Genomic DNA, 24,096 nt, shown 5'->3' with positions numbered 1-24,096 from the left:
CTGTCACATAACTCATATCGTTCAGATCCTCAGACTCACAAGTGAGCGACATCACTGACTCTGTTTCTAGAATAATATGTATCACTAAAATCATTTTTTTTTCAGAGTATCATGACAAAATAATATGCAACTCATGGTGACTAATTTTAATCCATTATCTCCTCACATTCCCCAAACCATGTGACTGGAACAGTATTTTACTGTGAAATGTCCAACTGATTGTTAAAGCTGTTCATCTGAAATGCCAAGACTGATCATTCTTTTAAGATGGCTTATTACCAACTTCGTTTTCTGAAGGTTGAGCTTTAAGCCAACTTTTTCACTCTCCACTTTCACTTGCATCAAGAGGCTTTTAAGTTCCTCTTCACTTTCTGCCATAAGGGTGGTGTCATCTGCATATCTGATATTTCTCCCAGCAATCTTGATTCCAGCTTGTGCTTCTTCCAGTCCAGCGTTTCTCATGATGTACTCTGCATATAAGTTAAATAAACAGGGTGACAATATACAGCTTTGACGAACTCCTTTTCCTATTTGGAACCAGTCTGTTGTTCCATGTCCAGTTCTAACTGTTGCTTCCTGACCTGCATACAAATTTCTCAAGAGGCAGATCAGGTGGTCTGGTATTCCCATCTCTTTCAGAATTTTCCACAGTTTCTTGTGATCCACACAGTCAAAGGCTTTGGCATAGTCAATAAAGCATAAATAGATGCTTTTCTGGAACTCTCTTGCTTTTTCCATGATCTAGCGGATGTTGGCAATTTGATCTCTGGTTCCTCTGCCTTTTCTAAAACTAGCTTGAACATCAGGAAGTTCACGGTTCACATATTGCTGAAGCCTGGCTTGGAGAATTTTGAACATTACTTTACTAGCATGTGAGATGAGTGCAATTGTGCAGTAGTTTGAGCATTTTTTGGCATTGCCTTTCTTTGGGATTGGAATGAAAACTGACCTTTTCCAGTCCTGTGGCCACTGCTGAGTTTTCCAAATTTGCTGGCATATTGAGTGCAGCACTTTCACAGCATCATCTTTCAGGATTTGGAATAGCTCAACCGGAATTCCATCACCTCCACTAGCTTTGTTCATTCAGAAAACGAAGATCATGGCATCCGGTCCCATCACTTCATGGGAAATCGATGGGGAAACAGTGGAAAGAGTGTCAGACTTTATTTTTCTGGGCTCCAAAATCACTACAGATGGTGACTGCAGCCATGAAATTAAAAGACGCTTACTCCTTGGAAGGAAAGTTATGACCAACCTAGATAACATATTCAAAAGCAGAGACATTACTTTGCCAACAAAGGTCCATCTAGTCAAGGCTATGGTTTTTCCTGTGGTCATGTATGGATGTGAGAGTTGGACTGTGAAGAAGGCTGAGTGCCGAAGAATTGATGCTTTTAAACTCTGGTGTTGGAGAAGACTCTTGAGAGTCCCTTGGACTGCAAGGAGATCCAACCAGTCCATTCTGAAGGAGATCAGCCCTGGGATTTCTTTGGAAAGAATGATGCTTAAGCTGAAGCTCCAATACTTTGGCCACCTCATGGGAATAGTTGACTCATTGGAAAAGACTCTGATGCTGGGAGGGATTGGGGGCAGGAGGAGAAGGGGACAACAGAGGATGAGATGGCTGAATGGCATCACTGACTCGATGGATGTGAGTCTGAGTGAACTCCGGGAGTTGGTGATGGACAGGGAGGCCTGGCGTGCTGCAATTCATGGGGTTGCAAAGAGTCGGACACAACTGAGCAACTGATCTGATCTGATCTGATCTGATTACTAACTTTTGATAATGTTTATGAGGCCACTGACTTACTAACTATAAATAAAATAATTTATTGCTACAAATTGCCAAGTAACACTAACCTCCTCAGATGGAACAGTAAAGTGGACAGGCCAGTCAGAGCAACTCTGAGCCCTACTCTGTGTCCTAAGTTGTGGTCAGATGGACTTCAACTGTCGTGATTCTAGACAGACACTTCTAATCAGACCCAAGACACATCCAGGTTTGTGGAGGTGGGAGGAGAAAGGGGTTAAGATTATACAATTATAAAAGCCTTCTTTTGTAATAAAAGTACAAAATTATGATACAAATTTGCTAAGACGAAATTTAGGCTTCCTTAGCTTCATGGTAAATCCAGCTCTGAATTAGACCAGTTAAAATCCTGCAAATTGGAAATAACTTTTATTACCTTGTCAGCATATTACAATACCAAGTACTAGAAGTATTCCAGGTGCTTTGACACATGATATTTCTTAACAGTTGAAGGCTTCTGAAATGCTTAGACTATTTTGTAGCATAATGAACAGGGGAAGTGGCAACTCAAACTCTGCTGATATGTCCTTTAAGCCCACAAAAGTTTTGAAAAGAAAGAGTTAAAAAAACAAATGAGTAATGTTAGCAATAAGAAAACATCCAAAAGAATGGAAAGCAAAACTGATAAGAAACTTCTGAATTTTTTGATTGAATAAAATAGAATAGATTTCTATAAACCAAAACCCCAAATGATTTTTAAATCATTTGTTTGAAATGAGAAGTTATAAGATAGCCAGGTACATGGTGCTTCTTTGGCTTATTCACTTGTTCAGTTGTTTCTATAGTAGTTATAGCTTTTTCTAACACTTATGAAAATAAATATAAAACTATTAAAACAAAATAATGGACATTATTACAAATATTTTATTTTACTCTAATAAGGCCACCCGAAAGCCTTGTAGGTATAAGAATCATTTGAAGGAAGCACAGAAGATTCTGGGCAGAAGGAAGATTAGATACAAAGTTATGGGGACATGAAAAAATATAATTTATCTTGAAAACTCCTAGTACCTTGAAGTAAGAGATGTGGAGCAGGGAATCCCTGAGGATAAAACTGAAAGATAAATAGGGGTCCAGATAACAGACAGTCTGTTTGCCTGAGAGGGACTAGGAACCACTGGAGGATATTGAGTGGGGAGTACCATGATGAAATTTGTGTTTTTCAAAGATCAGTCTATTGTCAATGTTGGAAAGCAAGGAGACAAAGCACAGGAAATCTGTAATTGTTCCATTGGGGATGGAAAGGAAGAAACAGATTAGAAAGTCTAGGGAAGATGGTCAAAGAATTTAGTAGATCATTGGCAATGGAGGGTGAAGATTTGTCCTGTTTCAGTTCTCTGCCTTAGCACCAGGATTGAGCTCAATTCTCAAAATGGGAGAGGGAAGAGGCTTGGTTGATGACTGCTAGATTTCTAGATTGGTTAGTTGCAAAATTATCCCATTAACCAGGACATCTATGAGAGGTCAGTTCTTTTTCTTTTCTTTTTTTTTTTTAACTTTTTATTTTGTATTGGGGTAGAGCCGATTAATGATGAATGTTGTGATAGTTTCTGGTGAATAGCAAAGGGGCTCAGCCATACATATACGTGTACTCATTCTCCCCAAACTCCCCTCCCATCCAAGCTGCTACGTAACGTGGAGCAGAGTTCTGTGCTACACAGCAGGTCCTTGGTGATGTAGCACTGTATACATCCATCCCAAACACCCTAACTATCCCTTCCTCCTAGCCTTCCCTCTGGGCAATCATAAGTTCATCTCTAAGTCTGTGAGTTTCTTTCTGCTTTGTATGCTTCATTTATATTATTTCTTTTTAGATCCCACATATAAAGAATGTCATATGATATTTCTCCTTCTCTGTCTGACTTCATTCAGTAGGACAATCTCTAGATCCATCCATGTTGCTGCCAATGGCATTATTTCATTCTTTTTTATGGCTGAGTAATATTCCATTGTGTACATGTACCACATCTTCCTTATCCATTCAAGAGGTCAGTTTTAAGAGTTTTAAGAGGAATAAATGGATGGATGTAGAGACTGACCCAGCAGGTCAGCTGATGACAGTAGGGTTTCACTGGAGCTGAGGGGAGGCCTGGGAGGTGGAGGACACTTTCCTTCAAGTAGAGGAGTGAATGGGAGGCGAGTGGAGGGAGAACCAGCAGTGGGAGGGTTGTATAGACATGAGGGCTCTTTTCTAAGAGAGGATACTTATTTAGATGCAGGGAAGTAGCCAAAATAATTGGATAGTTTAAAATAGAATGAAATTTAGAACAGTTCAACGAAGCAAAATCCCTGAGGATAGGAAAGGGATGAGATCAAAGAGGGTGGAAGGACAAGGATATGGAGAAATTTGAACTCTCGTGCATCATTGGTGGGAATATAAAATAGTGCAGCTGCTACAGAAAACAGTTCTGACAGTTCTTCAAAAGGTTAGGCATATAATCACCATGTACCTAATCCTGTCCAACTCTTTGCAACCTCATGAACTGTAGCCCACTGGGCTCCTCTGTCCATGGGATTATTTCCAGGCAAGAATACTGCAGTGGATTGCCATTTCCTCTTCCATGGGACCTTCCTGAGCCAGGTATTGAACCCGTGTCTCCTGCATTGTAGGTGGATACTTTACCACTGAGCTATCAAGAAAGCCTTGAAAAAAAAAGAAATCACCATATGACCCAGCAATTCCACACAAAAGAACTGAAAAGAGGGACTCAAATAGATAATTGTACAGAAATGCTCATTGCAGCATTACTCACAATAACCAAAAGGTAGAAACAACCCAAGTGTCCATGCACAGATGAATGGATAAATAAAATGTGGTCTAGAACATAGAGGGCTTCCCTGGTGGTTTTAGCAGTAAAGCAGTGCAGGAGACATGGGTTGGATCCCTGGGTTGGGAAGTTCCCCTGGAACAGGAAATGGCAATCCCTACTCCCCCCAGTATTCTTGCCTAGGAAATCCCATGAACAGAGGAACCTGACAGGCTACAGTCCATGGGGTAGCAAAAGAGTCAGACATGACTCAGCAACTAAACCACCACCCTCATGGAACATACAAAGGAATGTTATTCACGCATAAGAAAGAATGAAGTTCTGATACAAGTTGCAAGATTAATGAACTTTGAAAATATTATGCTCAGTGAAATAGGCCAGTCAAATATTATATGATTCCGTTTATATGAGATATCTTAAATAGGCAAATTCATAGACATACAACCAGGTTAGAGATTATCAAGGGCTAGTAGGGGAGGAAGGGGTTATTGATTCCTAGGGTTTCTCTTTGGTGATGGAGAAGTTTAAAAATTAGTGGCAATAATTGCATAACATTGTGAATATAACTAATGCCACCACTGAATTGTACACCTAAAAATAGTTAAAATTGTCTTTTTTGTGTTATATATATTTTATTGGGCTTCCCTGGTGGCTCAGACAGGTAATCTCCCAGGAATGCAGGAAACTCAGGTTTGATCCCTGGGTTGGGAAGATCCCCTGAAGAAGGGAATAGCAACTCACTGCAGTGTTCTTGCCTGGAGAATTCCATGGGCAAAGGAGCTTGGTGGGCTGCAGTCCAGGGGGTCACAAAGTCGGACACAACTGAGTGACTAACACTTTCACTTTTCTTTCATATTTTACTGCAATAAAATGTAATGTCAGGTAATATACATGATTCAACTTGGTTGATAAAATATTCAACTATTATATTTTTAAAAAGAACATGAAAGGGTTAATTCTGATCAAGACTGGTACGTCGTCCTCTGTCCTTCCCGTGCTCTGGGAGCAAGGAAAGCATGTGCACAGAAACAGCTGAGATGTTCTTTTCCCTCGGGGACATTCAGGGAGTTCCTGACAGTTTCTGCTTTTTTTTTTTTTTTTGCTAACCAAGAGGCAAGCGTCTCTGCTTACAGTGGATAGGATGGGTAGAGGTTTAAAAAGGAGCTAGAGGAGAGAGTAGTGAAGTTAAGAATGGCCACCAAGAGGAAAGGGAAAGGGAGCTGAGCAAGGATAAATAAAAGAACTGTTGATATATTCTCCTGACCCAGCCAAGACGGGCATACTGAACATGTTTAGTGCTTATCTTCATGGTTTCTTGATTCCCACCCCCATCCTCATCCCCACTGCACCAGGTACAGGAATCAGAGAACCTGGATTGATTGCTAAATTGTTCCTGGGTGGAGTGTTCATGGCATGGGCACAATGCAGGACTCAACCATAGAGGGTGATTCGAGAGAGAGCATGTAAAAAGAGTGGTTCCCAGGGCCACCCAGTGCGTGCAGACTTGATACAAAAGAGGAGTCAGCAGGTGACACATTACCCTGGAGAAGGAGAAAGAGATGAAAAAAGTGGGTTTAATGGGAGGCAGGAGTGGGAGAGAGATGAAGATATTGGACCTTCATTGTTACAGAGGTGGGGCGCTCCTGGCTGATGACATAGGTGATGTGATTGAAATGGTTGGTGTACTAAGAGCAGACGTCATGAAAATGGGTATAATAGCTTAACTACGGTAGAGGGTTTTTACTCTATAGTCTAAGGAGATTGGTTGGGGGGTGTTCTGCTTCACTGTAATTCAAGGTCCTAGGCTGATGGGAGCTCTGTCATCTTCAGCAGGACACTTTCAAGATCACTTGGGAACTGACATCCAGTTGGTGTAAGGATAAAGAGCAAGAAGGAGCACACGTGGGTGGTTCTATGGGTCATGCTGAAGAGAGGTCATCCTTTCACTTGTCATTGGCCAGACTGTGGTCACACAGCCACACCCAATTACAAGAAAGTCTGGAAAATGTGTAGTTGTGTGCCCTGGGAAAAAGAGCAGCCCTGCTACAATTGAGCTTTAAAGCCATTCTTTAAAGCATTGGCTGTCTTTAAGTCCAGAGAGGCTAACTTTAAGAGAACAGCTGAAGTGAAGAAGCCATATCTGACTGTACGTGGAAGTCTTCACTTCTAATTCTGTTCCTTCAATCTGTTCTTTCTTCTCTGGGCAGAAATCTCTGTAACCTAGTTTCCTCATTTGATGACATGAGTTTTGTTCCTTTGCTTCATCAGAAATGTGTACATGATTTTTTGGTGTAATAGAGCCCTTTATCACCCACTTTGTACCAGAAGCAGATATCCACAAGGAGATATCCATTACATTACTGAAGGCATTAGCCTGCAGAAGAAGCCAGCATGGATTTTGTGTTTGATATAAATGATACAGGGCTCCCCTGGTAGCTCAGCTGGTAAAGAATCCACCTTCAATTCAGGAGACCCCAGTTCGATTCCTGGGTCAGGAAGATCACCTAGAGAAGGGACAGGCTACCCACTCCAGTATTCTTGGGCTTCCCTGGTGGCTCAGTTGGTAAAGAATCTGCCTGTGATGCGGGAGACCTGGGTTCAATCCCTGGGTTGGGAAGATTCCCTGGAGAAAGGCATGGCAAACCACTCCAATATTCTTGCCTGGAGAAACCCCTTGGACAGAGAAGTCTGGCAGGCTACAGTCTACATGGTCACAAATAGTTGGACGTGACTGAGTGACTTAGCACAGCACAGCACATAAATAATATAAATGCAAGACCTCATTTGTTTAAGTAACAGCTTCCGACTGTTACTTTAATGAATGAGATAGATTTCTTTTTGAGCCACACATTCTCTGCTAACAAGCTGCTCAGTGTTTTTTAACTAGATGAAGTCCCTCCAATATGTATACTGCCCACCCCAAATTTTCCACCAGTAGGATTGCAAGACAAGCACAGCATCAGCTGATAGTCACTGGTTGATAGTGTTGAGCTCATAATCACTCCACCCATGCTGAGCTGCAGACAGCGGGGCAGCTGTGGGGACAGTGTAGAGGATATCAGCCCCAAAGAGGAATTCCTCCTCAAGAGGTTTTGTCCCAAGAACCATGTAATAAGACTCAAAAGGCCTTAGTGTAGACTTCTGTAGCTCACCATCTTCCTTTCTGAAGTTTTATGGAAATTCTTCAGATAATACACTCTGTCTTGGTGAGGAAGAGTCCTTTAAAGAAATATGGTGAATTACTACAAAGTCCTAGGGGTGCCTCAAAATGCTTCCTCCTCTGATATTAAGAAGGCCTATCACCAGTTAGCGCTTCAGGTCCACCCAGACAAGAACTCAGAAAACCGGGAGGCAGCTGAGGAGAAGTTCAAACAAATAGCAGAGGCCTATGCAGTCTTGTCAGATGCCAAGAAACGAGACAACTATGACAACACCAGGAGGCACTGCATCAAAAGGGAAAACAGAGGAGATGGCAGGGACAAGGATTATTTGAAGGAGGAACTGCGCTTTGCAAGGCCACGCTGTGACTTTCAAAGCATCTTTGAAGATCAAGACTTCTTCTCAGGAGGCTGTTTTCCCACTGACAGTGTGGGAGGGGCCAGGAGATTCCGCCCCTCCTTCTTTGATGTGACCCCCATCCCGGACACAGGATTTTCCACTTTTGTATCCGTGGGCTCTGGGCCAAATTCCCCTTCCTCCAGGACATTTGTACCCTTCATAAGCAGTGGAATGGGAAACTTCAAACTGGTCACCACTTACAGCCAGACAGTGAATGGCAAGAAAGTGGTTATAAAGAAAGTTCTAGAAAATGTGAGCTAAAAGACCAAAATGGGAAAAGAACATCTGTTTCATCAGATTCCTCCACGCCATGGGTAAGGAGTTGCTGCTGTGTTCTTTCATAGGGAGACTGCTGTGAGGCTGGTGTGTCTGGTGCTGATCCCAGACAGAATTGGAATCTGAGAATGTGCTGAATTGGAATGGACAGGGTCTGAGTGAGTGAGTGAAAGTCACTCAGTTGTGTCTGACTTTTTGAGACCCCATAGACTATATTCCATGGAATTCTCCAGGCCAGAATACTGGAGTGAATAGCCTTTCCCTTCTCCAGCAGATCTTCCTGACCCAGGACTCAAACTAGGGTCTCCTGCATTGCAGGGCAGGGTCTGCTTAGTCCAAATTTTTCATTTCACAGAAGAAGGGACTGATGGGCCAAATGCTCCACAAGGAGGAACTAGGAAGCCACAGAGTCTGGCTTACAGCCTAAGTCTTCTGATTCTAAACTGAACCTCTTTCCCCCTGTACTCTATCTGGGACAGTAGAGACCACCACACATATGGCCTTCTGATTGGTGTACAGAGTCCTACCATCACAAATCCCCCTGACTTCTCTTCCTGACTTCTTTTTTCTACCCTACCTTGCTATTAGCCATTGTCTCTGTCTTGATGGCCCTATTCTCTTCCAACCTCATCATCTTTCTCTCCATACATTTCCAATGGACTATATCAATTAGGCTTAGTTGAAAGAGTCACCTATATATAATGTTGTTAGAGTGAAAAGTAAATGGGTGAAGATTGCTTAAATATACTTTAAAAACTCGCCAGCATTTTATCAAATGCTCAGTAGAAGTCGGGAATTCCACTTCACATGTGTTATCTCAATAATCTTTTCAGCAGTGAAGTACTGCTTTCCCCCATCATACAAATAAGGAAATGAGGCTTAGAGAGATTAAGTAACTTGCCCCAGGCCCCACCTAATAAGCAATAAGATAGTGTCTCACTCTAAAATACAGGCTTATCTACTGAGCTGTAACATCTATTGATTCTACTCATTTATTTTTAGATCTAGGTTCTTGCCCTCATTGGAAATTTACACCTGTCATCTCTAAATCTTACTTCCATGCATGGATATTTCAGGAACTTAAGTAGGCAAGCATTTTGAGTCTTATTGCCCAGCAGGCACTTGGTTATTCTAACATGAAAACAGAAGCAATTTAAAAAGTTTCACTGAAACTAACAAATGATTACCACTTAACACAGAAATATAAACAAAATCCCAAGGTGTGAATTATATTTTTGTTTTGGATTAAGACAAAATCATGGGATGTTTTTGTTTGTCTAACTGGATCTGGTCAGACTGCAGCTCCTTTATTTATATAATACAACTACACTCCAGAGGATCATTTCCTTGTGGAAAGTTACTGATGGAGTCTGCATTAGACACCTCTGTCTTCTGATTTCCAGTCTCATGCCATTCTAGTATACTGTGCTGACTGGCAAAATTTGGGCTTCATTTGCCTTGCAAGCTTTTATAGAAGTTATATAACAAATGATTAACTTTCTTAATCTAATCTAAAATAGGGAACTTTCCTATGTTTGTGATTTTTATAAGACACATTTTTATGTAGTCTTTGAACTTTTTAAATCTCAGTGGATTTTCTGAACTTGAACAAGAATATGCCTGCATCCCATTGGCAAAGGGTAGCTTTCAGGCAGGGAGAACACGTCCAGGAAGGAAGCAGAAGATGGGTTTGGAATGGGAACACATCCCATTTCTATCAAAGCTTATACTTTTCCACTTAGTAATCATTGAGAACATCCTGTATGTCAGACACTGTGCTAGGTGCCTTATATGAATCATTTTTTAACCTCCCAAATCCTTCAGGGGTTTATTTCCATTTTACAAGCTTGGAAACTGAGGCTCAGGGAAGTTTAAGTCCCTTACCCAGAGCCACACAATAAGTTGTGGAGACAGAGTTCAGTCTGCAGTTTGTTTGACCTGAAAGATCCCATTTCCATTATGCCATCTTCACTCCCTTTCAGTTGAGCTGTAATAGTTATGGTTTAAGTTTTGTTATACATATGAATTCTGTTCATTTCAAAAATTTTTAAATGAGGAATTCCAGATGGAGTTTTCTTTTACAAACCCTCATCCGAGGTGAACTGCAGTGTGGCTACCAGACAAAGGAAAATCAAATTGGAGCGTGAAACATAATTTTCCATTTTGTCTTAAATAAAATCCAAATTTCAGCATTTTTCACAGACGAACTTGGCTTTTGACAGAAATGCTGAGTTGTAGGACTTTTTGCCAACAAAGATATAAAATTTTTCATTTTCAGTTAGTCAAGGAAGTTTTCTTGTATAGAAATGAAAGCACTGTCATCTCTTCCTGGTGCCTGTTTCAAATATGTGGTAAGTTAAGTACAGGCAAGCAGCAGCAAAGGAAAAATGGAGAGCAGGGAAGGCTTTGCTGTTGTGTGAAGCATCCCCAGTGAATCCCTACTCATCTCAGGGCATGAGGTAGAGCATGAGTTTTGCTGTAACCTGTGATTCAGATTCCTGTGACCTCACAATGCCCAGAGCTGCTACTGCGGTGTCCAGGAGTCAGGGGTCATCTGCCAACTCTCAGGCTTGTAGGTTTTGCTGAAGGGACAGTCTTTGGGATTGCTAGCTGCCTAAATAGAAAATAATTAAGACTGGAAAGTCAGTTCCTATGTCCTTAAATAATTGTAAATGAATCCTCTCAAAACTCAATATTCCATACTATCAGCTGAGGAGATAGAGCAATGGACTTGCCTAAGGTCACAAAGTGGGTGTTTCTTTAATGCTGTTTCTCCCACACATTCAGAGCACATCTTCCTCACAGCTGGCGATATACATGAGAGGCTTTGGAGGAATGGCATCCTTGGGGACAGTGTGGGAGGGAGTCACAGCTTTACGTAGCCGCAGGGGCACAAGGTGTCTCCGTGTCTGCCCAGTAGTGGGGGGTGGGGGGAGGGCGGGCGGGAGCGGGTAGAATCATGTACAGCTGTGTGGAGTTTACTGAGCATGCGCAGCTGGTCCATCTCATGAACCCAGGTTTCCTTGGAAGTAGCTTAGCGAGGCCTCACAATAACGAAGATAAGGTTGTATTCAGCGCTCTTCTCAGTGCTTCTTTTCCAAAGGTTTCAAACTACTTTCTATATTTCGGGTCCTCATCTCTTTCACAAGAAGCTTGCTTTTATGTCATTTCAAAGTTTTGTAGTCTCCACGGTAGAAGTCCGAGGGGTTGGGTACCTGAGAGGAGGGGGGCCATGGACTGTAAGGAGAATCTGGAAGGGCATTTCCGGTGGGCACAGCCCTGCCCCTCGCTGCTTTATCTGGATTCTTGAGGCTCCACTAAGACGACGCAGGTAGCATGACAGTTGATTTTCGGATTGAAGCAGGATGGTTCTCCTTTTAAAGGGCAGGAAAGAAGTTCTCGGAGAGTGAGTCATTTTTCCAGTGCTCATTGTTCTGATTGAAAAGGTTTCAGAAAACCTGACTCTGGCCCCCATTGGTCCATCGAGACAACACATATTTGCTTCTAAGTGTCAAGAGAAACAGAAGTGAGTTATGAGAACATGGGCTTTGGCTGTAGGCAGATGGGAATTCAAATTCTGTACCATTCTTTCGTAACTTCTGGGCAAGCTAAGTTTTTGCCTTTATCCTTGGTTTGCCTATAAAATTAAGTTGATAATTCCCACCTGTCCTAATTTATGGAGTGATTTTGGGAATTAAATAGACAAAAATTCTTCTTAAACTTCAATAATATTTTATAAATGCAAAGTGTCATTCTTCCTTTCAGAAGCTTCGTCTTTGATCCTTCAGGGTACATACTCCAGGCTTGCTGTCAGTTTTTTAAGATGTGACATTTATGATGTGATCTGAAAACAAGATCAGCTATAGATTGTATTTAACTCCAAAATAAATGGTGAAGATGGAAGATAAAAATAGAAGATTACATTTGGGGCACTAGTTTTTAAAAAATAGTAATGTTTTTAGTGTGGAGACAAAAACTTCTTCCTTTGACCTTCCGTTTTTCTTCATTATCCTTGAACTTTTGGACTTACATGTTGGCTTTACCTTCTGCTTCCATTATAGGAAATTGATGGAAAATCCCTGCTACTGATGACAAGAAATGATGTGTTGACAGGACTTCAGTTAAAACTGGGGCCTGCTCTGAAAATCTACGAGTATCATGTAAAACCTCTTCAGACAAAGCATTTAAAGCACAACTCTTCCTAGTAGTCAAATTGGGGTCTTGGACCTCAAAAAATACATAATGAAAGAATTTGGTTTCATGTGATGAAACTTTGTAAACAGAATACATACATGTGTATATGTAAAGAATTTCAATCAAATGAAACGTTATCCTATGGGATAGACTAGGCAATCCATCGGCTAACCTGAACTCAGCCAGGAGGAGTGAGGACATGCGAACAGGATGGTTTACCTTGTTGACCTAGTCAAATAGAGTGGTCTTTGATGAGATTAGGTACCCTTCCCCACAAGGAGGGTTTTCTTCATAGATTACGTTCCCAAATTCCTTGAAAAAAGAACTGAATGGAATGAACATCTTCCAGTTACAGGTGTAACTGACTGTAACAGGGAAGATCAAAAGCAAGAAAACTTGGGGAGGGGGATAAAAGAGAAAGGGATTGCACCTCCCTTGAAGTCCTCTGCTCCTTAGACCTTGTGTTATTTGGATGGAATTGCCAACACCCTTTTTTATAGAGGGTCCTCCACTTGACCTTATTAAGGTTTCACTGGGATATGCTGCCGTGTTGGAGATGGACGTACATCATGGCCCCTTGAGGAGCAGAACTGTGGCTCTGGAAAGAGAAACTCTGTTGTGTTTGGGGGATATCCATCTATCTTCAGTTAGCTTTCATGGGGGTTAATGGTATTTTCTGCATAGATCTGCTTTTAAATTGATTCTTGGTTTCTGAAGAAGACTTTTTTTTTCACATTATGGTTTGTATTTATAATAATTTGTTTCTGAAGAAATTTGCCAAGAGTTATAGATCAAAAAGCCTTGTTACCAGTACAGAATATTTTTCTATATATATATTCCTTCATGATGGTGTAATATTTTTTTAATTGCTCCAATGCTTTGTTTGATTTCTTATTTGAGTACTTGTTTTTAAGAACTTGAAAAAGTGGGCTTGCTACATCTCTGTTCAAAGAGACATTTGTTCAGTCTCTGTGTGTCAACGCCATATTGAACTGGTGCTTTGTGGTCACAATAAAGCATTGCTTAAGTTTATTCTCCGTGTATTTTTTATCTTTTCAGTTTCGTGCTTCTTTGGTTGGGCTTCAAGGTCACTCCTTGAAACCATGGAGAGAAAGTTAATCCTGCTTTAAGAAATTAATTATATATATAGAAAACATATAGATCTATATGTAGATTTATCTTCTTTATAAACTGAATTGTCTAAGTTAGCCTTATTCCTTACCTGTATCCTACAACTAATTTTATTATCATTTAGGGTATCATTTTAGCCAATGTTTGTCTGTGTTTTTCTATTTTTTGCTATAAGCCAGTGGGGGAAGGGGTGTCACGAATTTTTTTAAATTCCAATGAAAACTTTGGACCTTCCCTCCAGATGAAAGCTCACATTCCCACATACAAAACATTGCAGAGTTGATGGACTCTGCAAAATTCCCTTTTCCCTCCTCAAGTTAAATAGTCCTTATTTCAGGACTGTTACAATTCAATCTCCTATGGAGATGTTTTCTCTAAAGAAGAGAATGTCCAAATGAGTGGGGTTCAAAACTGTATTCCAGATTAATTCAATTATGGAGTTTATGGTGTGTTGTTTTTGTTTTTTTCATCGCTTCACCATGTGGCTTGGCTTGTAAAATCTTTGTTCCCCAACCAGGGCTTAAACCTGGGCCCTTGGAAATGAAAGCTCAGAGTCCTAACCACTGGACATCTAGGGAATTCCATGAAATGTAATGCTTTGTCTTGCATAAGTGGGAGAAGTGTTTAAGAAAGAGACATTCTCCATCCTGAAGTTTTCACAGTCTACAGAGCATATAAGACCAAAAGGCAAAATATAGTTAGGTACTGTGAAGTGCCATAGTGTTCAAAGACGAGGACTGTACCTGCTGGAAACCTGCATTGGAAAGAAGTGACAGGAAATCAAATAGAAGGAAGATGGAAGGAAGAACTTAACCTCTCTGAAGGAGCTTTCCACAAGTGAAGTAGTGATGGTGCTTAAACTCTCTCTAATTCAAAAGGATAGCATGAGGATATCCAAGCCCTCTTCTGTGCATCTATCTAATTGACAGATTCACAGATTTGACTGTGAATGACAAAAAATATTGTCTCCCTCAATCCTACCCTTCTTCTAATTCATGTAAACAAAACAGAAGCTTGCTTCTCTTTATGGGAATGTCCAGATAGAGGGACTAAGTGGTAAGGTCCTCCATGATTGTTAGGGACTTAAGTTTCTCTTTTTGCTCTATCACACAGCTATTCATTCCCATAATCATTTTACAGCCCAAGACGGCTGCTTCAGCTGTCACCATCACCACTTGAATTCCAACTAGTGGGGAGAAGAAAAAAGGAACATACATCCTTCCTTTAAGAACACTTCTAAGAAATTTAGTAGTGTTACTTCCTCATATTTTTCTGTCCAAAATTCAGTCATACCTAAGCTACAACCAGGGCTTGAAATATCTCTTTTTCTTAGAGCCAATGAGCCCAACTAAAAGTCCCATTATTCTGTAGACAAGGGGAAAGGGATATTAGGGGACAACTTCCTTTACCACTGTCAGCAAGCCATTGAACACTGGGAACAAATGACACTGAAAGTGTGTGTTTTTCTCTATGTATTTTCTATATATTATATTTTCTCTAGATTTTAACTTGGACTCACACTTCCTTCAGTCTCTGGATATTTTTATCACAGTCTCCTTTCGCAGCTATTAGAAACCTTGTTCACTACCCCCAACCTAACTCAACTAAGCTTTAGACCTAACTACTCTATAAATGCTTGTCAGGGAAAAAAATAAATAAATAAGGAAAATATCTTAATTGAAAAGCAAACTGAAAAAAATAAAATTATTTCTCAGTCTCTGTTGATAGCTTTCAGACAAAATTAGCAAATTAAAGATAGTCTGCCTTTCTTATACCCGAAATAAAGGCCTATGACAGGCAGGCCTGAGTGCCTTAGCAATATCGTTAGGTGCTTTCATCCCTACTCCTTCCCCGACCCCATCTAGGGTAAAAACAGTGTGACCTAAATAGGCCATAGACACAGTCTGGAAGTACTAGAAATTCAGCAGGTAGACAGCCTTTGTGTCCAGACAGCTGTAAAACCAGAGATGTCTGATGTCTTCTCAGATCACACTGGATTTCTATTAATGTGATCTGGGTCTGCAACTAGCAGCAAATACACATGCAGTATAAGGAAGCACTTCATGAGTATAAGTGGGAATGAGTTTGCCTTGATGTCAATACATTTTGTGTGAAAACTGTTTAATGTTGAATTTGACTATTCTCAATCAGTGGGACAGACAAGATATCAGAATCATGGGAGATTTTAAAAAGTAATTGCCACTCCACCTCCCCTCCCCACGTTTGAACCTTGAATTCAGACTCTATGAAGGAAATTTAATGAATTGATTTAAAGACAAGGTCACAAACTGGTTGCTTTTCAGAGAGTCTAAGCCGACATGTTTTCCTTTGGCCATTGCAGTATGTGTATATTTTTACAACCACATTTATGTTCTTATAGGTGATGCTGAAAACTCCAATTTATTACAGATTCTTTGATTCCCTAATATCTTGCAACCAGCAGCTGCACACTTTTACATTAACTGTTTAGAACCTGATCTAAAGCAAAGAACATATAGAGAGAGCCTGCTTAGAGTAAGTTAACTCAGGAACTAGAAACTGCATGTAGATTTAGTTTAAAAGAAAACAAGCCAGCATATTACATTGGAATGTGAAGCAGGTTTAAGCATCATTTTTTGATGCATAGTGGACAGGATGACAATGAAAAAGAAACCAATTGGCAGCTGTCTCTTCATTTAGTCCTTGACAAATATCCCATGTGAGCATGAATTTTGTCCCTCTGAGCTTAGCATATACCATCAGGGGCATACTGCTCTTCCACTGCATTAGTGAAATGTATCTTTGAAGGAATTTAATTTGGAAAAGTCTGATGACCCAGAGTTGCCCAACCACTCTCATATTTAGAAGCTGAATGAAAAAAGTACTTGCTGATGGTGATCCATCTGTCTTTGACGGTCATTACAAATGGGATCTGCAGGGGTCAGGTCTGGGCGCAGAGCCATTAAGTGTTTTCTGTAATGATTTGGAAGATGAAGTTAAATGTTCAAAGAGCTGACTGCTATAGGACTGATATGCCTTTTAGAAAAAAACTTGTTAATTCTGTTTCTAAACCAGGAACAGAATCTACAGGAAGGAGAGAGAACTCAATGGGTGCATTAATGAGCAGCTTGTTAGCTTCATGCTGTAGCTCTGTAGGCAATTAAGTATTTTGTGTATCATTCCTGGCTAGTAGTGGCAGTGCTATAAAGAGGGAAAGAGACTAAAATGATCACATCCAGGCTCATTTGGCGTGTGTGGCTGCCGTGTCTTTGTGAACCTCAAAAAAAATAGTTGTGTCTATTCTAAAACGGAGGCAGAATAATGGAGGCCCTCTGAGCAAAGCAAGGACAGTCTTTGGGTCCCCACAGTAGGTAGCTAGGTTGATGTCTCTCTACTGTAGTTGGGCTGGGTGTTCCCGTTTACAGTTGTCTTTAGGGAGAAATCACAAAAGCTGGGAATGCCTGGCAATCTCCAAATAAAAAATATGTCCCTCCTCCATAGAATAAGTACATGGGAAGGCCTACCACTTTTATCATAGTAGAGGTGGGCAAGAGGTCAGTGAGAAAATTTGTAAATAATACTGAACTTGCTGGGCCATGGCCTGGGCAGCCAGATCTGCAGACAGCCAAGATAAGAGCGCATGTGCCACATTCAGCACATGCTATCACCTAGGCATCAACCCACAGGGCACCTTGGGTCACAGAACTTAGAGGCCTTAAGCTTCCAGAAATGTCAAGGAAAGATCTGCCATGGGGGTCTCCAGCTCTGTCATGCGTGGAGCATATTTATGGCCAAGTTTTCAAGTTAACTGTCTTCTTTCTGAATTAAAGATAGCAGAATGATTCAGTAAATTGTGTCTCAGTCACTTTTTCAGTGAATTTTACTCTTTTTATATACTGGAAAATAAAAAAAAATTGAAATTAGACTGAAATTTATTAGATTATAAATACACTTTGAGAAAAACTCAGTAAAACTCTTCAAGAAGCCAGCAGTTCCTGCCTTTAAAAGTGAATGTCTGGGACAGTACCCTGTCTCCTGTGCCAGAACCCAGTGACACCGGTTGAGAAGCACTGTGGTGTCGTGGTGGAAGCCCTGGAGCTGCTCCAGGTGTTTACGAGCTTGATCCAGCCCTGCCATTGACTTGACCTGGGAACTTGGGCAAGTTGATTGACTCCTCTTAGCCTCAGATGTCTCATCTTTTCTTCAATGCAAATACAGAGACAGACAAAGCAGTACAATAATGTGAGCCACATATGTAGTTTAAAGTTTTCTAGTAGTCACATTTTTGAAAGTGGAAGGAAACAGAAGAATATATTTCAGTTCAGTTCAGTTCAGTCACTCAGTCATGTCCAACTCTTTGCGACCCCATGGACTGCAGCATGCCAGGCCTCCCTGTCCATCACCAACTCCCAGAGTTCACTCAAACTCACGTCTATCGAGTCGGTGATGCCATCCAGCCATCTCATCCTCTGTCGTCCCCTCCTGCCCCCAATCCCTCCCAGCATCGGAGTCTCTTCCAATGAGTCAACTCTTCGCATGAGGTGGCCAAAGTACTGGAGTTTCAGCCTCAGCATCAGTCCTTCCAAAGAACACCCAGGACTGATCTCCTTCAGAATGGACTGGTAGGATCTCCTTACAATCCAAAGGACTCTCAAGAGTCTTCTCCAACACCACAGTTCAAAAGCATCAATTCTTTGGCACTCAGCTTTCTTCACAGTCCAACTCTCACATCCATACATGACCACTGGAAAAACCATAGCCTTGACTAGACGGACCTTTGTTGGCAAAGTAATGTCTCTGCTTTTGAATATGCTATCTAGGTTGGTCATAACTTTCCTTCCAAGGAGTAAGCGTCTTTTAATTTCATGGCTGCAATCACCATCTGCAGTGATTTAGTATATCCAAAATACTGGGCTTCCCAGGTGGCACTAGTGGTAAAGATCCCACCTACTAATACAAGAGACATAAAAGACTCAGGTTCGATCCCTCAGTTAGGAAGATCCCCTGGAGAATGGCATAGCAACCCACTCCTGTATCCTTGCCTTGAGAAGCCCATGGACAGAGGAGCCTGGTAGGCCACAGTCCAGAAGTTCTCACAGAGTCAGACATGACTGAAGTGACTTAGCACAGCACGACATACAAAATATTACCATTTTCCATATGTAATCAGTATAAAATGATTAATTATGCACTGTACAATCTTTTATTCATGTCTTCAAAATCCACAGCACCCATCTCAGGACAGACAGTTCAAGTGTATCAGAATTAGCCTCAGTTGAAAATCAAAATAACAATGACTTAGACAAGACAGAATTTCTCTACAGTATATGTGGGGGTTTCCCTGGTGGCTTAGCCCCTGCAATACAAGAGACTCAGGTTCAATCCCTGGGTTGGGAAGATCCCCTGGAGAAGAGCATGACAACCTGCTCCAGTTTTTCCCTGGAGAATTCCATGGACAGAGGAGACTGGTAGGCTACAGTCCATGGGGTTGAAAAGAGTCAGACATGACTGAGTGACTAACACATATGTAAAGTCTCAGAGTAAAATCAGAGTTGGTATGGTCACTGCATAATCACTGGGTCCCAGTCTTCTCCTAGCATTTTGCTGCACCATCCTTAACACACAGCTTCCTGTACAGTCCAAGGTAGCTGCTTAAGCTTCAGTATCACATTTGTATTCTAGCCAAGGAAGAGAAGAGGAGAGAAGGGTACCTGTTATGAGAAGTTACATATAGCATTTCCACTTACATCTCTTTATCTGAAACTTAGTCATTAGGCCATACCTAGATGCAAGGAATCTAGGCATCTAGACTTGATGGACATGAGTTTGAGCAAGCTCTGGGAGTTGGTGATGGACAGGGAAGCCTGGTGTGCTGCAGTCCGTAGGGTCACAAAGAATCAGACATGACTGAGCGACTGAACTGAACTGAGATGCAAAGAAAGCTGGGAACTCTAGTCTTCTTTCCAGCAGCCAAGTATTCAGCTGAACAAGGACAAGAGGATGGATAATGGGAGAAAGCTAGCAATCCTTCCATAATACCAATCTCATAAGATTGACGGAGGATTGAATGAGAGTATGTTGTACAATCATTAGTATTACATGACAAGTGCATTAAAATATTGTTTTATTACTTGTACAATCATTAGTATTACATGACAAGTGCATTAAAATATTGTTTTATTACTATGATCTCACTCCCTTTCAAGCTTAGCCCAGCCCCAGAATTAAAAAATGTGTGTGTATGTGTGGGTGTGTGAGTGCGTATGTGCTCGGTCATGTCTGACTCAAGAATACTGGAGTGGGTTGCCATTTCCTACTCTAGGGGATCTTCCTGACATAGGAAGATTGATCCCGCATGTCTTGCATTTCCTGCATTGGCAGATGGATTCTTCACCACTAGCTCCACCTGGGAACAAACATATGCTAAACCCAAATACTGCTCATTTGATGCACCCTAATATTGCTGAAAGTGAAAGAGGAGAGTGAAAAAGTTGGCTTAAAGCTCAACATTCAGAAAACGAAGATCATGGCATCTGGTCCCATCATCTCATGGGAAATAGATGGGGAAACAGTGGAAACAGTGTCAGACTTTATTTGGGGGGGCCCCAAAATCACTGCAGATGGTGATTGCAGCCATGAAATTAAAAGATGCTTACTCCTTGGAAGGAAAGTTATGACCAACCTAGATAGCATGTTCAAAAGCAGAGACGTTACTTTGCCAACAAAGGTCCGTCTAGTCAAGGCTATGGTTTTTCCAGTAGTCGTGTATGGATGTGAGAGTTGGACTGTGAAGAAAGCTGAGCACCGAAGAATTGCTTTTGAACTGTGGTGTTGGAGAAGACTCTTGAGAGTCCCTTGGACTGCAAGGAGATCCAACCCGTCCATCCTAAAGGAGATCAGCCCTGGGTGTTCTTTGGAAGAACTGATGCTGGGGCTGAAACTCCAGTACTTTGGCCACCTCATGCGAAGAGTTGACTTATTGGAAGACTCTGATGCTGGGAGGGATTGGGGGCAGGAGGAGAAGGGGATGACAGAGGATGAGATGGCTGGATGGCATCACTGACTCGACGGACATGAGTCTGAGTGAACTTCGGGAGTTGGTGATGGACAGGGAGGCCTGGCGTGCTGCAATTCATGGAGTTGCAAAGAGGTGGACATGACTGAGCGACTGAACTGAACTGAATATTGCTGAAAGATAAAATGATTTACTTCTTAGGTCCTTGGATATTGGGTGGTTCCAGATGCTTTATCTTCATAAGGGCACATAAAAGGAGAAAACTTGCATTATTTAAGCTCCATGAAAAAATTGTTATGCTGAGTTAAGGGAAATGTGCTGAGCAAAATGTATATAAGCTTTTATTGGTCCCCAAAGACCTAGAGAAGTTAGTCTGAGGCATTTGGTGCATTCTAAATATTAATGCATCCAGTTCCTAATCCAAAATGAACAGTCAATGACATTCGAAACAGTTTTGTGAGAGCAACGAAAGGGAGACCTCTGAGACTTTTGTCGTTTTTAATGAAGACAAGTGTGGGTCAATAACTAACAGGAAAAAATTCTTTCAATAAAGTTTAAAAATAGATCTGCATTTATTAATTTGAGCCAATTAGGTTGACGTCAGTCTGTTTAATTGTCTATTTGGGCTGATTTTATAATGAATTTTTAATACTAAGGTGACTTCTCCCAACCACTAGAATGTCTGTAGGTTATTCAACAACCTTTTGTATTGTGTGCAGGTAGAATGCAGAGTAAGTTCATATTGGCTGAATCCACAATAAAAAGGAAAACTGGAGCTATGAGTCCACAGTGGGGGATGGAGGGAACACTGGACAGGGGGTCAGGATCTGCTATTGGCTTACCTGCAAGACCTTGTACCAGTCTCATAACCTCTCTTGCTTCAACTGCGTCCCATGTAAAATAAACATGTCTAACTAGAACTTTATTTCAGCGCTCAATATCTTTGATTTTCTAAGAGTCCAATTATTTGATTTATATGTGTCACTGCTTCTCTCCACCATTCAATTAAACTCACAGCATTGTCACGTTGCACAATGTCATTTCCTCTTCATGAATGTCCTGTGGTTTCAGTCTGATTATGATTCTCTCTCGGCTGTGCAGTGAGCTGGGAACAGCTGCTTTCCTTGAGAATTGTTGAGTTTGCTTATTGTACAACCCTGTAGCTTTCACTTTAAATTACTCTCACTTTAAACCCCTGGTGGAAGCATCTCCTATGAATAGAACTGCTGCATAACCAGAGGCTAGGGTTGAGGGGATGGGACAGCATGAACTACCCAAGTGGGTCTCTAGGAATGATGGTAAGTGGGGCCATTTCCACTTTTGTTTTGTTTACCAGATCCACGTGCTCTACTTTTGGGGGACATAGCACCAAAGAAGAATCAAGTATTTAGGGACTGTACTACATCCTAGAGGAAGATACCCCATTATCACATAGTATTATCTCCAACCTGGAGCCGCAGTTGTGCCTTTAAAAACCACTCCATTCCTCTGTTAGGCCAGCAGCTTCTGGATGATACACTATGTGCCAGGACAAGCGGATCATGTGGGCACTTACAAACTGCCACATCTCCTTTAAAGTAGGTGTTTTGGTCCCGAGGTCTGAGTAATGTTATTCGAGATTGTATAAGCTCTTGGACAGTGCTGCTGGCTGAGTCCCCATTGGCACAGAAAGGAAACTCATATCAATTCTAATTAGGATGAGTCATTGCTCCTTTCAGAGTAAAAGGGGTCCATGTATTCAGTTTGCTGCCAAGCAGCTGATGAGTCTTCTTAAGCATTTGAGCTATAAATGTCTCACTTGATATTGGTCTCTACTACTAGAAAGTTGGATATTTGTTAGCAACAGTTATGATCAGTAATGGAGAGCAGGATCCGATGCTTTGGGATTCATGCATAGCCTCCAACCCTGCCACCATGACTACGCTATTCATGAGCTCATTGTGTCAGCACTGGGATTGCCAATGACAGAGGCTGGCTGATATCAACTGGCCAAGTCATTCTGTCTACTTGATTGGCCAGTGACTCTTCAATGGTTGATACCCTTTGGTAGATATTATATGCAACACAAAAATATTCATATTTAATGACCATTCCCACAGAGACTTGTGTCTAGGTTTTAAATTATAAAGATGACTGAGTGACAACATGAAGACGTCAATGCCATTGAAAGAAGAATTTTAGTACCCACATTTCCTGATAAAAGGGGGCATGCCATGCAGGGCCACAGTGGAAACATGATAAGTTTAAATCAGGAGGCCAAAGCAGAACGTTGAGAAAAACCTAGGTTTTGTTGTGGTAAGAACTGGAAGTGATGGAATTCCAGCTAAGCTGTTTCAAATGCTAAAAGAGGATGCTGTGAAAGTGCTGCACTCTATATGCCAGCAAATCTGGAAAACTCAGCAGGAGTGACAGGACTGGAAAAGGTCAGTTTTCATTCCAATCCCAAAGAAAGCCAGTGCCAAAGAATGCTCAAACTACCGCATGATTGCACTCATCTCACACGCTAGTAAAGTAATGCTCAAAATTCTCCAAGCTAGGCTTCAATAGTACATGAACTGAGAACTTCCAGATGTGCAAGTTGCATTTAGAAAAGGCAGAGGAACAGAGATCAAATTGCCAACATCTGTTGGATCATTGAAAAAGTAAGAGAGTTCCAGAGAAACATCTACTTCTGCTTTATTGACTATGCCAAAGCCTTTGACTGTGTGGATCACAATAAACTGTGGAAAGTTACGAAAGAGATGGGAATATCAGACCACCTTACCTGCCTCCTGAGAAATCTGTATGCAGATCAAGAAGCAACAGTTAGAACTTAAAATGGAACAATGGCTGCTGCTGCTGCTGCTGCTGCTAAGTCGTGTCTGACTGTGAGACCCCATAGACGGCAGCCCACCAGGCTCCTCTGTCCACGGGATTCTCCAGGTAAGAATAGTGGAGTGGGTTGCCCTTTCCTTCTCCAACAGAACAATGAATTGGTTCCAGATGGGAAAAGGAGCATGTCAAAGCAATATATGGTCACCCTGCTTATTTAACTTCTATGCAGAGTACATCATGAGGAATGCCAGGCTGGATGAAGCACAAGCTGGAATCAAGATTGCTGGGAGAAATATCAATAATCTCGATATGCAGGTGACACCAACCTTATGGCAAAAAGCAAAGAGGAACCAAAGAGCCTCTTGATGAAAGTGAAAGAGGAGAGTGAAAAAGGTGGCTTAAAGCTCAACATTCAGAAAACTAAGATCATGGCATCCAGTCCCATCACTTCATGGCAAATAAATGGGGAAACAATGGAAACAGTGAAGATTTTATTTTCTTGGGATCCAAAATCACTGCAGATGGTGATTATAGCCATGAAATTAAAAGAC

The 24,096-nt window shown here is 41.4% G+C and overlaps 1 protein-coding gene across 2 annotated transcripts in view; it reads left to right on the top strand.

Moving 5' to 3' along the window:
- SAMD13 (sterile alpha motif domain containing 13) overlaps window positions 1-13,638 on the top strand; it is a 52,905-nt gene extending 39,267 nt beyond the window's left edge. For both annotated transcript variants that reach the window (XM_070786215.1, XM_019957211.2), the window contains one exon: window positions 12,474-13,638. In XM_070786215.1, coding sequence (XP_070642316.1) covers window positions 12,474-12,617 — 144 coding nt within the window. In that variant the 3' untranslated portion in view covers window positions 12,618-13,638. The remainder of the gene's footprint in view (window positions 1-12,473) is intronic.
- The last annotated feature ends 10,458 nt before the right edge of the window (window positions 13,639-24,096 follow it).

The sequence above is a fragment of the Bos indicus genome, chromosome 3 (assembly GCF_029378745.1).
Source record: "Bos indicus isolate NIAB-ARS_2022 breed Sahiwal x Tharparkar chromosome 3, NIAB-ARS_B.indTharparkar_mat_pri_1.0, whole genome shotgun sequence".
NCBI classification, from domain to species: Eukaryota; Metazoa; Chordata; class Mammalia; order Artiodactyla; family Bovidae; genus Bos; species Bos indicus.
The sequence above is the reverse complement of the archived record's forward strand: the minus strand, read 5'-3'. Positions and strand labels throughout refer to the sequence as shown.